Source organism: Haliotis asinina, chromosome 9 (genome assembly GCF_037392515.1).
Source record: "Haliotis asinina isolate JCU_RB_2024 chromosome 9, JCU_Hal_asi_v2, whole genome shotgun sequence".
Classification (NCBI taxonomy): Eukaryota; Metazoa; Mollusca; class Gastropoda; order Lepetellida; family Haliotidae; genus Haliotis; species Haliotis asinina.
Genome location: NC_090288.1, coordinates 39,753,415 through 39,766,142, shown reverse-complemented (window position 1 = coordinate 39,766,142; position 12,728 = coordinate 39,753,415). Strand labels below are relative to the sequence as shown.

The following is a 12,728-nucleotide window of genomic DNA, read 5'->3' as shown; positions in this document are numbered from 1 at the left end:
TTATTTATATCATTGAATTTTCTGTCCCTTTTGACAGCAATGTGATTGGCAAGATTCAGGAAAAGGATGATAAATATGCGGCCGCGTACCTCGCCTTTGAAATGTCTCCTTTGCATCCCAAGTACACTGTCGTCAGACTCCCCATTGTTCTCGGTGCCCTTGGTTTGGTACCTCCTGATCTCTTGGCGCAGATCAGGAGAGTGCCTGGGTTCTCCACCGGGAGCACAGCCCTTCTGACATTTTGGTAGTGTTTGGGGAGCTTTCATATTTTCCGGTAAGTTTTTCGTGGGTTCGACTAGGCAGTGTTTCCTGGGAGAAGTCCCATTCGCTGTCTGGGCTGCGTGGAGAGGGGGCGAGGGCCCTTAGCTTATGATGAGCCTTACCGACCTGACTGTGTCAGGATCACCCGGACCCTCTCTGCTGCATATCTATCTTCATCTGTAAAACATAATAATAAATAATAAAACATACTGATGGGCCACTATGTGCCAGTGTAAACATGGCTTGTATTGTCATAATGTTCGTGATGATTATAATATCAAAGTAAACAAAACCGATTGTGGATAAAAGCCATTCCCCATCTAGTTTGTGCCTGATTGTGCATCGTGGCTGTCGAACATTGTATTAAAACAGTGAAATATACTATATATTTGATAACGTATATTTGACTACATTGTCGAGTGATTCGTGTCTGTTCAAAGAATACACCTTTTCATAATCTTTGCGATTATCAAAAACTTTTAACGATTAGTTCCGAATAGATTAAGCAGATTAAACTTATTTGCCACTTTACGTTTTTGTTATTCATATGTTAGTGAGTGTGTATAGTTTTACGTCGCGCTCACCATTATTCCAGCTATTTGGCAACGGTATGTAAATAATCGTGTCTGGATCAGACAACTCAGTGATTAACAGCATGAGTAACACTCTAGGCAATTGGGACACGATGACATATGTCAACCAAGAGAGAGAGAGCCAGACCACTCCATCTCGTTAGGTGCTTTTACGAAAAGCACGTTTTGCTGAAAAAATCAGTGAGACAGACAGACAGACAGACGGATAGAAAAATAGATATGCACATTTATGCGCTTCTCACAACCTGGACAACAGTAACTTCCTCAGTAAACAATAAACGATCGATAGGGTGGTTTAGTGATAAACTTAAACAAAACGAAAGGTAGATACAAAACATATCGGAAACATGAAATTATTGAATCAAAAGCGTTTTTGAGTTTCAACAACAACTTCACGGATTCGAACATCCACAAAGAAGGCATACCGGAAATTTGTTAGAAAAGAGTAGCACATCGCAGTTACCTCCCTTCGCAGATGAACCCAATCGAACAGGAAGACTTGATACTGTTACTTGATCATGTTCCGATTGTGGGAGGACAAATAAGACAAGTGAACTGAGATACGTCGATCTTCAGTGGGTGTGCGACGTAGTAAACAAGGAAGTATTTCACCATCCACAGAAATTATATTCGGGTGACTGGCGTGTACAGGTCATACAATGACCGGCGATCGAGTGTTTCTATTTTTAGAATCCCACTGTCAACAGACGAGCTGTCAAACGTCAAAGAACAAGGAACAGTTGTAGTATTTTGAGTTGCCAATACAAGCAAAGACGAACTATCGACATGGCCGAGGCGGTACGTAATCCATGATTAATATAAATTTATATTTTCTTGGCATAAGTAATATGGATCAGCCTGTAACGTAAAATTGCAGTCAATTAGGTATTCAAATGACGAATGAGAAGAAATAAAATTGATTTGAGTCATTCATAAGGTCACATTTGGGGAGAATAAACACCGATCTGGTCCACAATTCATTCATCCCACGTTACGTCAGGGAACATACATTGTGTTCACGTGGAGATGTATATTTTGTCTATCACGATCGAATATTGTTGTGTACCCAAAACTCGGGATGCTATCTTAATGAATTCGGTATTATGTATTTTGCGTCTTTTCTTGTCAAACTTTAGTGTGCGTTTGCTGTTTAAGGTCGCAGCCAGCAGTATTTCAGCTGCATATGCCACCTGTCTGTAAATAATCGAGACTGGGCGAGAAAATCCAGTGATCAACAACATGAACATAGATCTACGCAGTTGGGATACGATGACATGTGTCAACCACGACAGCGAGCCTGACCGTTCGATCCTGTTAGTCTCTTCTTACGACAACCTCTCTTTAATCAGTCATTGAACTCGCCCGATATATCTCGAATACTGTTCAAAACTCACCCAAACACGTACCCGGACCTAAACGGGTATATCCTTGTTCCGTAACATATTTTTTTAATATATACGTGACTGTATACGTAAAGAAAAGCTCAGCCTACGTGTACATTAAAAGTCTTTAAAAATTGAACATTTCTTTCAAAGTATGTATGTGGCTGTACCACTGCATAAACGAGGAACACACAAGTGGAATCATCACTGTTAGAGAAAACGTACATTTGACAACTTTCCAAATGGCTTTGAGTATTCTAAACGTGCGGTTATTGGAACCGTGCCAATTTACACTCATCTGAGGGTTACACAAAATATGTGATCAAGACTGTCATTTGTCAAAGCCGCACTGGTTGAGTAAGTTAAATTGCACGTTTTGTTTTTTTGGGGCGATTAGATGCCTCAGTCCGAATCCCGGATGGGATTCAAGCCCCAAATGTGCTCGGATCTGTATTTTAGTAAAAAAGTGTACTCCCGGCTATTAGATATAGCATGTGCTAGTGTAAAACTATAACACTGGATATATCATACATATTATGTGTTAGTGTAAAGCTATACCGTTACATATATCATATAGAGCATGTGCTAGTGTGAAATTATGACAATGCATGTAACATATATAGCATGTTAGTGTTAAACAATGACATTGCTATAACATATATAGCATGTGTTAGTGTAAAACTATGACACTGCTTATAACATGTATAGCATCTGTTAGTGTGAAGCTATAGCACTATATAGCATATAGTATATGCTATATATAGCATGGTTTAGTGTAAAACGGTGACATTGCATATGACATATATAGCATGATAGTGTAAACCTATGACATTACCTGTAACATACGTAGCATATGTTGTTATCTTACATCACACATAAATGTTTCCGATTGGCTAAGCGCTATTCTACTATTAAAACTATGGCATTACAACAGTACTGAGAGTGAGTGTGATTTTACCCGTCTTTTAACAATATTCCGCAGTGTGGTTAAAACATTCAACCAGGGTTCGATTCTCCCATGGGTAGATTATTTCTTGTGTCCTGCGCTGGAACATTGGTAAAATCAGCGACACTCACTCACTCATCCACTCAGGACTTAGAATACAATCAGTTATTATCACTGGCCGTATACCTGTGCTTTGTGCTACTTTCAGTTTGCTTAAAGAGGCCTATGATGTGTCAATATGTATGCATAATTTGTGTAAAGTGTGTTCCATCCTTCATGAAAGTATTTTGCAAAAATATTGTTTTTAACGTGTTTTAACACCTAAACGTGTTTGAATGATTAACGACACTGATGGATTGTATATTCAAAGGGAAACGGAACACCCATCCATGGAACATAAACTCACAGAAATGGTGGCAGGGAATTCGAACGTGTACTAAATGAAATGAATGTAAAATTGGTCTCATGGATACATGCTCCATTTAACCATGCATAGCATTTTGTTTTATTTTGAACGGTCACTTTGTCAGTTCAATATATAAATATATACAAAGGATATAGGATACAACGGTATCTTTATTTCACATGTAAAATCTCGACTGTCCTTGCGAGGCGCATGTCTTTATTGAAACTCAAACTTTCGAGACTCAAGTCTCGAAATGCTCACTACAATTACATAATTGTGTTTTGTATCCACGAACGAAAACCGGTTTGAGAAAGACGTTACTAAACATCCTCTGCACTACTAATTCATAATTGTGCGTAAATAGATGTACACAAAGAGTGTATACCAGTGAGGAAATGTTAGCCGAATGTTACTGCGAAGATCGACACGTTAGAAGGAGTTTAAATCTTCAGCAATCCATGTTCACGGATTGTCAAATCGGCCGTCTCGCGGCGGGTATCGAGGACACTTCACGTTTGCGTTAGAGGTGCTACCCGTGAAGATCCGGGTTTGAATCGATCTTCTGACACCCAAACTTGTCGGTAGAGGCTGAGTTATGCTGGTAAGGCTTGCTGTCTTGGTTCATGCGTGCTGTTGATCACTGGATTGTCTGGTCCAAACTCGATCATTTAATGACCTCTGCTATATAGCTGGAATATTGGTGAGTGCGGCGATAAACAACCAACCAACCAACCTTAGAAATGCCGTGTTTGTTGCAGAGGCTCATATAAATGGTTCCGCCTTGTAAGACGAATATTATCTTTTCAGATATCCAAGCTTTTAGGTCTTTAGTAACTGATGTTTTGTCGACATAGGTCGCTGACAAGAAAAACTGTGTGCAAAAGCAGATGCAAGACGTAGTGAGTGAGTTTAGATTTACGCCACTTTTAGCAATATTCTCGCAATATCACGGCGGGGGACATCATAAATGGGCTTCAGACTTTGTACAACAGAATCTTCGGCATTGCTATAACCACTAGGCTGTCCCATGGCCACCCGATGCTAAAACACGCTGGGTCCCGCCTCTCCTATCGCGATGTAGCTTTGACGCAAGTTGACCATGCGTAAAGGGGGCTTAAAGTGAAGTTCAGGATCAGATCCGTATCAGATAAGCCCTGCTCGTCGGCGCAGTGATGAGGTAGCATGGAGCCCTGGGCCTACATTTTCGAAGCTCTCTTAGCGCTAAGATAGTCGTAAGTGTCATGCGTTAACATTAACTTACGACTATCTTAGCGCTAACAGAGCTTCGAAAATCTAGGCACTGGTTAGAAAAGGGTGTCAGCCTTGCACGTCACACGTGTGTCGTTCACCACGTGAATTTTATAACCTTTATAAGTGTTAAGTTAAACCTCTCTATTGCTTGACAAGTACTAGGTGAGCCACGACCTGACAGATGACCCCAATTTGCATATATGAAATTTCCATTTGAAACAAGACGGAAACAGGTTGTCGTCTGAATATTGAGAAGTTAAATTTCCTCGTGCGAATCGTGTCGTGATGGTGTCTTGCTGAAGTAAATCGCTCTACGAGACACGTGTTAAACAGTAGCGGTATTGATTTCACGCCACGGTCAGCATATTTTGCACGTGCTTAATCGCCAGTTTACCTGTAGCAATCGTGCGCATTCGTCCAGATTACTTGTTCCGCCTGCTTGTCACAAACGCGTTCACTACGCTGGCTCATCTGATACGATGTGATTAGTAGATAAGTTGAACCAACCAACCAAAAAGTGTTTTCTGGACTTATGTATCCTTGGTCGTTAGAAGCATGTTACGTAATTAATTTGAATTAATGAATAGAACTGCTGTCATCGTGGTTGTAAACTCATCACTGACGTAACCATCGCTTCTCAACTGAGTAATTAACACATAATTTCAAACACAAATTTCCCCTTTGATGTCTAATATACTAATAGATAACATTGAATTCTGACTACTGGGCTTCTGTTAGCGTGATGATGAATGTCAAACGTGCAGCTTGGTGATGATGATGATGATGATGGTGATGATATATCATGTGTTCTGTTGTTTGTGCGTTTGTTCAACGAACTGAACAATATTATTAATATTCCATCTCTGTGACAATGCATACACGGGTTCTGGTAATCCGGGTCTTGAGTGAGTGAATGAGTTTAGTTTTACGCCACGTAGCTACAAATATTTTAGCTACGTGGCGCTGTTCTGTAAATAATCTCGAGTCTGGACCAGACGATCAAGTAACCAACAGTATGAGCATCGATCTACGCAACTAGGATACGATTACATGTGTCAGCGAGCCTCACCACGCGATATCCTCTGTCGCCTCTTACTACAAGCATGGGTTACTGAAGATCAATTCTAACCCAGACCTTCACGGGTCACTTTAAAACAAAACTTGCACCAGGTCAGGCTGGAACTGGAGTCAAATTCAGACCCGTGTGATGCTGAAAATAGGCCAGTAGGTACATCGTTGGCCTTTGGTTCGTGTTTTTAGTCCTACAGAGTCTAGATGAGCGGTTGAAGGCCGGTTTACCGCCTGATGCAGCTCACTTTCTGGAACTTCTAATACGCACTTTTGTTGATGCTTCATACAAAAAGTGTCATTACGTCTTGACAACCTACTAGATTTTACACAACGATTATTTACAGGCACCTGCCCCCGAAACTACAACAGACTTTCCTCGGGAGCAGATTCTTGCGACACTGTACGGCCAGGCCGTAGGGGATGCTATCGGGCTGTTGACAGAGTTTCTGACAAAGCGAGAGGCCGGTGTGGTAAGTGTGCGGAAAAATTAACTACTATCTAGTTTCAATCGATAGATTCACACAGACAGACTTATTAACAGAGAGAGAGTGAGTGAGTGTTACGCTGCGTTCAACAGCAATATTCCAGCGATATCAGGGCAAGGGGCACCAGAGGTGGGCATCACACATTGTTGTCATTTGATGGATCGAACCCTTGTCTTCAGCGTAACGAGCGAACGCTTTGACCGCGTTGCTATCCATTAACAGAACTAACATCCAAGGCTGAATAGAAATGTAGTTGGGTTGATGTCTGGATTATCGATTAGGCACCAACAAATCAAGCCGCAATAGATCCACCACTGGTAGGTATTAGAGTTACCGAGCTATCGACCAACTCGTAGGGGATCCCACGTTGTAGGAGATGTGGCGATCTGTCGGGGTATTGGCAGATATCCAGAGACACCTATGGTTTGTTACTCTCGAAGTGGCTGAAACGGACATACAATATCTACGAAAACAATCCTTAACGCCTCCAATATTCCCAGGTCGGCCCGTTGTCAGATGCTGGTGATTTGACTATCAAATGTTGCGCTTGCAAACGAGTATGTTTTCGATGAGTTTGGTTCGATTCTGAAGATGTAAGTAATGATATGAACATAATCAACATCAAGTTGCAACACGCGCCTGCACTGCTAAGTGTTACGTTACATACTGCACTCATCTGTAATCCAGTTCCGGTTATATATCATAGTCTGTCTTACAGTCACTGAACCGTATTTATTACTTCACATTCCCCCCAGCCCTCTCTGGATAAATAGGGACTCATTTACAATTAAGAAGAAACTCAAATTTATATATATTCAGAGACTTACGCGATGAGGAAATTTTCGTGTCTGGACCAGGCTACTGACACTATAAGCATCAATCTACACAATACGTATATACCCCTAGAACGAGACAGGAAGCTGAGATATTGCGCGGTGACCCAGTGTATGATACATCAATGTATGTTTATCTTGCGTCGTAATTATATGATTTGTTGTTAAACAAATAAATTAAGAAATGTATGTTTTGATAAATGCACTGTTCCTGTGTCAGATGAACAAACAAAACGCACAGTCTTCTGATACTGTAGGAGAATCACGACACAACAACGTTTGGTGACCAGATTTTGGTACCATATCATCCGGGACATATGTTTGTGAACTGTTCTGTTTTTGTTCAGTATTTCGGTAAGGTGTCGAAACAGCTGGAACTGGAACACAAACACATCTGCCCAGACATGCACAGGACGCGGTGGGAGGAGGGAGACTGGACGGATGACACGGACCAGATGATACTCATCCTGCAGTCTCTGACAGACAATGATGGACAGGTGAGATGCCCTTGCTCAGTATGGTGTTACACACAATGATGGGCAGGTGAGATGCCCTTGCTCAATATAGTGTAAGACACAATGACGGGCAGATGAGATAGATATTCGTTCCCTTTTACGTAATGCTAGGTAGGTAATAATGCCCTTCACACTCATACTCTCTTACAGACAATGATGGACAGGAGAGATTTAATTACGATAGGCAGGTAAGGTAATTTGCTCTAGATAGTGGTGAACCTGTAAGATATTTCCGCTAGAATCTTATAGATAATGGTGGACGGATGAGATATTTTCTCTTTGTCGTCCAGATAAATATGGGCGAATGTGATGGGCGATTGAGATCCTTCACAGTTTATGGATATTGGCGGACACTATTAAGGACAGGAGGTATAATTTCGCTCTACAGAGGCGTATGGATAATGAACGGCTGCTGCGATCTATGTTACTACTTCCTTCTTATATACACACAGGTAAATCCTGTTGACTTCGGGGGGAAGTTAAAGAAATGGTCCATGTTTGGCTTCCAAGAGCTGTCCGATATTGGCGGTATGGGGATCGGCGGTACCACATGTGAGGTCATCAACAATATCGACTATCCCAATCAGGCGCATGCTGTGAGTATGGAACCAACAACTGACCCACAATAACAAATGCCCAGGCCCACGGGACTAATGGCTCTGTGGAGCATCAGTTCGACACCAAACATCAGCGAATCTACGATTATCTAAACGATAAACCATAGTGCCTCAGTACCAGAATTCATGAGTTTCACCAAAATAGCTAACTTTCATTGTCGACACTTGGGGCTCTCCTCTTTTATTAGCGACTTTAGGACCATCTCTCTCTCTTTCTCTCTCATCTCTCTCTCTTTCTCTCTCTCTCTCACACACAATTACACGTATCACACGTGATGATCGGGTAGGTTTTATTCTTATGTTTCAAGAATATATATACACAAACAATATTAATAATTACAGTACATTGTAAAAAAAGACTTTAGGCCCATTCGTATTGAGCCTGATTCTAACTACATTACCTTAACTATCCGTCCAATGTACACGAATATATTGTTTATTTAATTGTCGTGGATGGGTGGAGACTTACATGTAGGTGTGGCAAGTTTGTGTGGGTTCAGTTTTCTCCAGGTCTGCATTGCTGCATTTCTCAGCATTGCTGTATTTCAAAGCAGAGGCACATGAAATTGTCTTCGAACATCTGACGTGATAAAGTGTGATTTCGATTTCTTAGGTGGCGCAGCGTGTGTGGGTCGAACGTGGTAAAGACATCGCCCCTAATGGCGCCGTCATGAGAACGTCCATTCTAGGGATACACCAGTACTGGGATACTGAAGCCGTGGCTAACAATGCTATTGCTATATGTAAGACAACCCATTACGATCCAAGGTAAGTCCAAGCTTTAATGTGCACTCTTCCATTGTTGTTCTGAAAGAGTGTCATATTCTTTCGCAAATATGATTGGTTGTGTTGATACCTCCAAACCTATAAATAGGTCAATTTATGCTTCTTGACATAACCGTGAAGAACTGGCTTAGAGCCATGTTTGTCGTATAAGGCTTCCAGCGTGATCGGGTGGTCAGACTCACTAGCCTGTTAACACATGTCATTGCATCCCAGCTGTGTAGATCGATGTCCATGCTGTGGATCATCTGGCTACGTTGTAACATTGTTGAGTGCGGCGTTTAGCAACAATCACCTTTCTTGTCAGATGTTTACTTAAATCATTTTAACCATTCATATTCGTAAATGTAAGTGATATGTCTCCCCCATGACATCCTCCCAGTCTGGCCTGAGACAGAGGCCAAGCATTCTCTTTAGAATCAGGACCCTCATTTTTGAAACGTTCGTGGCCCTAAGAATTGTTTGATCTCAGCCAATGTGTTGGGATTGGGCTTAAGACGTTCGTAGGGCTACGGGTCAAATAGAAGATATACGTCCAAGCATTCTCTCGAAACGTATGTTAGGCTCACATTCTCTTTAGCACTGGGGTTAAGAAATCCATGCCTTCTAAGGTAACACACCTCATTGCCTACCTTAGGTCACTTATGATATGCTGGTCAAGGTACCTATTCTCCTGGGTTGCTGGAGGTGGTAAAAGTTTGCTAGATGCATCGATAATTTATGGCAGTGGACCATATTAAATCTAGTGGATACCTCCCAGTATTTGTCAGAAAGGTTGCAGTCATCACAAATTGAATTGCTAATATCACCAATAGTTTCAAATGTTTGCTTGCTCAATAGAGAAAGTATTCATCTGTTGAATGGCAAACTTACAAGTTTAGTTTTCGCTTTGTAAGGTGTCAAGCGTCAACTGTCGCCGTTTCCGCAGCCATCAGTATGATGCTGAAGAGAGAACCACAACACGTCAAGAAGAGCGGGAAATACAACGTTTCGCAGATCATCGAAGACTGCTTCCAGATTGCTTCCAAGTGTCTGGAAACCGATGACGATGTGAGTGCAGTATCTAGGTGCTGAGCGACCGTGGCATTAAGTGATTGATCTGATTGAGATTGCGTTTTTTTAACCAACAACAGTATCACCCGACGTAATGGTAAAATCGATATAAGTGTTTGCAGCTTTTGTTTTCATCGCACACATTAAACATTTTGCATATTTTGGTGGTTCTGTTTATAGGAAAATCATAAACTGTTATGCTAATGAATTGTGTTGCAGAGGCAAGTGCTGAAGACATATCTAGAATGTGAGAAGATTAAGAACCTGAATCTGGACGAAAGCAGAAAGATCGGCTACACCTACAAGTGTCTGGGCTGTGGGTTCTGGGCTCTGAAGCAAAAGGACTTCAGGAAGGCACTGCAGACAATTGTTATGGAGGTAAGTGTAAACCTAGGGGTGGTTGTCTGAGACAGAACAATAGGCTTGGTGGATTTGGTGGATATAGAAATATATCTGGAGAACAAGGTTTGGATCACCATCATACTGAAACTTGCTGAATTACAGTACTTGTTGTTATCGTGCCTGGTCAGCTCTGTATGACAAGATAAGGCATCAATGTTGAACTGCAGGATAGTAATCTAGCTGACATTATAAAGCTGGCATGACACACAGGCACACACGCAGGTGCATACACGTTGCTAAACAACTTCACGTTATTGCAGTAGATGGAAAACTTAGATAAAAGCCCATGTAAGACTGTTGAGGTTCACCCCGGTTTAGCGATTGAGTGAGTTTAGCTTCAGGCCACACTCGGCAATAATATGTCTATGTGACAGCAGTTTGTGAAAACGCGGGTCTGGATCAACAATATGAGCATGGTCATTTCCTTTTTGCACAGTTACCTTTTACATGCAGTAAATTATTTGTAAGAAAAGCTTTCTATTTAAGAGCCACGATCATACTTCTCTAACTGATCTACAGTGCTTCTTATCATTTATTCTCTGAAGGGAGGTGATGCTGACACCAATGGTGCTGTAGCCGGAGCTCTCCTGGGCTGTAAGTTAGGAATGTCTGCACTTCCGGTGTCTTGGGTGTCAAAGCTGAAACACAAAGCCTGGCTAGATGAGAAAATCGAAAAGTAAGTTGCCAAGAACACCTTCTGTTATCCATTTTATCTTTTTGCAAATATGAAGTAGTAACATCGTCAGTGATTACAGTTTTAAAAATCCTGGATCCACAAAGCATTCGTAACGTTATGCTCTTTCGTAACTCTAGATATAGTTTATAATATGATTACGAATGTCCTAACTGCGAAGGTTTTGTGGCTCGTACCCTGAATTACTGCATAATACATGATTATCACATGCATATTCGTATGAACTTGCAGGTATCTGAACGTTTTGGTGAATATGAAGGGTCAAGTATCTGGAGACAGCAGTACAACACAAAAACCACCAGTTACCACAACAAGCTGATTTCTGGTCACTTGCCCTAGGCTCTTTTCTTGGCCAGTGGTTATTCCTAAATGTAATACTCAATAAAGTTGAAGGATTTCCCCCTTTAACTTTATGACTGAGAGTTCAGATGGACCAACGAGTCAACTGACCTATGCATCCTAGACTTTGACAGCTGATCAACCTAGCTGTGTTTTGGAGGGACAGCATAGGAAATGTCTTAGACCTTCTACATTCCGGTTGACAAATGCCAGCGTTGTAGTTGTAGGTTGATATAATGTATTTACATATTTAGTATATGTTTTTTAGATTTTAATTTGATAATGTGTGTATATTTTGATTATATTAATTCACAATTCATGTATTCTTCGCGTACACCATGTTCTTTGTTATTTTCATTTTTTTGTTATATTAACGTTGTTATTTCAGGGGTTTTGGATAAATTAATTTGCAATTTATATTTTGTGATGTTTACATATTGTATTATATTTTACAAATTCTTCCATGCTGTAAGTGTGCGTAGCAGAACAAGTGTAAGGACAGTAAGCTGGTTTGATGTGCCAAACATTTTTTTAAGAAGTGGCAAACCGCCTTTATGTTTTAAGTATTGTTTAAAACTTATTTTTCGAAGTAAATAATAACCGCTTGGAGTTTTGTCTGTGATACATCACTGGAATATTACTATTGACACGCTTTCTTTGAATCTTGTCTTTGTTGTTCTTTAATTGGTATATTTAGAGAAAACGGCCTAAATTGTATAGGTTAAATGACTTGAGTTAATGAGTATGGATTTACGTCCCTCTAACACACGATAGGGTTAACAGGGCGGTGCACTGACTGACCACGGTATATTCACTGCTACACGTCGACAATATCTTCAACATCATCGACAGCACCATGTTCACTAACATCAAACCTATCATCAACACATCTAAGAAGACATGTGGGTTAGCTGAATGGTCAAAGCGTCCACACGTGACGTTGAAGACAAGGGTTCGATTCCCCACATGGGTACAATGTGTGAAGTCCATTTCTGGTATCCCCCACCGCGATATCACTGGAATATACGCACGTACTCTAATGATTTGCCAGCCCACAGTCGGGGTAAATCCCCAATCCATACAGTCGCAACTGGTTT

At 41.1% G+C, this 12,728-nt stretch overlaps 1 protein-coding gene across 1 annotated transcript; it reads left to right on the top strand.

Moving 5' to 3' along the window:
• Positions 1-1,301: 1,301 nt before the first annotated feature.
• On the top strand, positions 1,302-12,293 carry LOC137296057 (uncharacterized protein YegU-like). The gene is made up of 9 exons (XM_067827710.1): positions 1,302-1,652; positions 6,255-6,380; positions 7,576-7,725; positions 8,196-8,339; positions 8,974-9,128; positions 10,040-10,193; positions 10,416-10,574; positions 11,144-11,274; positions 11,524-12,293. The coding sequence occupies exons 1-9, from the start codon at positions 1,641-1,643 to the stop codon at positions 11,609-11,611; spliced, it is 1,119 nt and encodes a 372-aa protein (XP_067683811.1). The 5' UTR covers positions 1,302-1,640; the 3' UTR covers positions 11,612-12,293.
• The last annotated feature ends 435 nt before the right edge of the window (positions 12,294-12,728 follow it).

Coding starts and splice junctions, on each gene's coding strand:
- LOC137296057 (XM_067827710.1), top strand. Junction 10,575..11,143: donor TGCAGACAATTGTTATGGAG/GTAAGTGTAAAC, acceptor TATTCTCTGAAG/GGAGGTGATGCTGACACCAA. Junction 11,275..11,523: donor CTAGATGAGAAAATCGAAAA/GTAAGTTGCCAA, acceptor ATGAACTTGCAG/GTATCTGAACGTTTTGGTGA.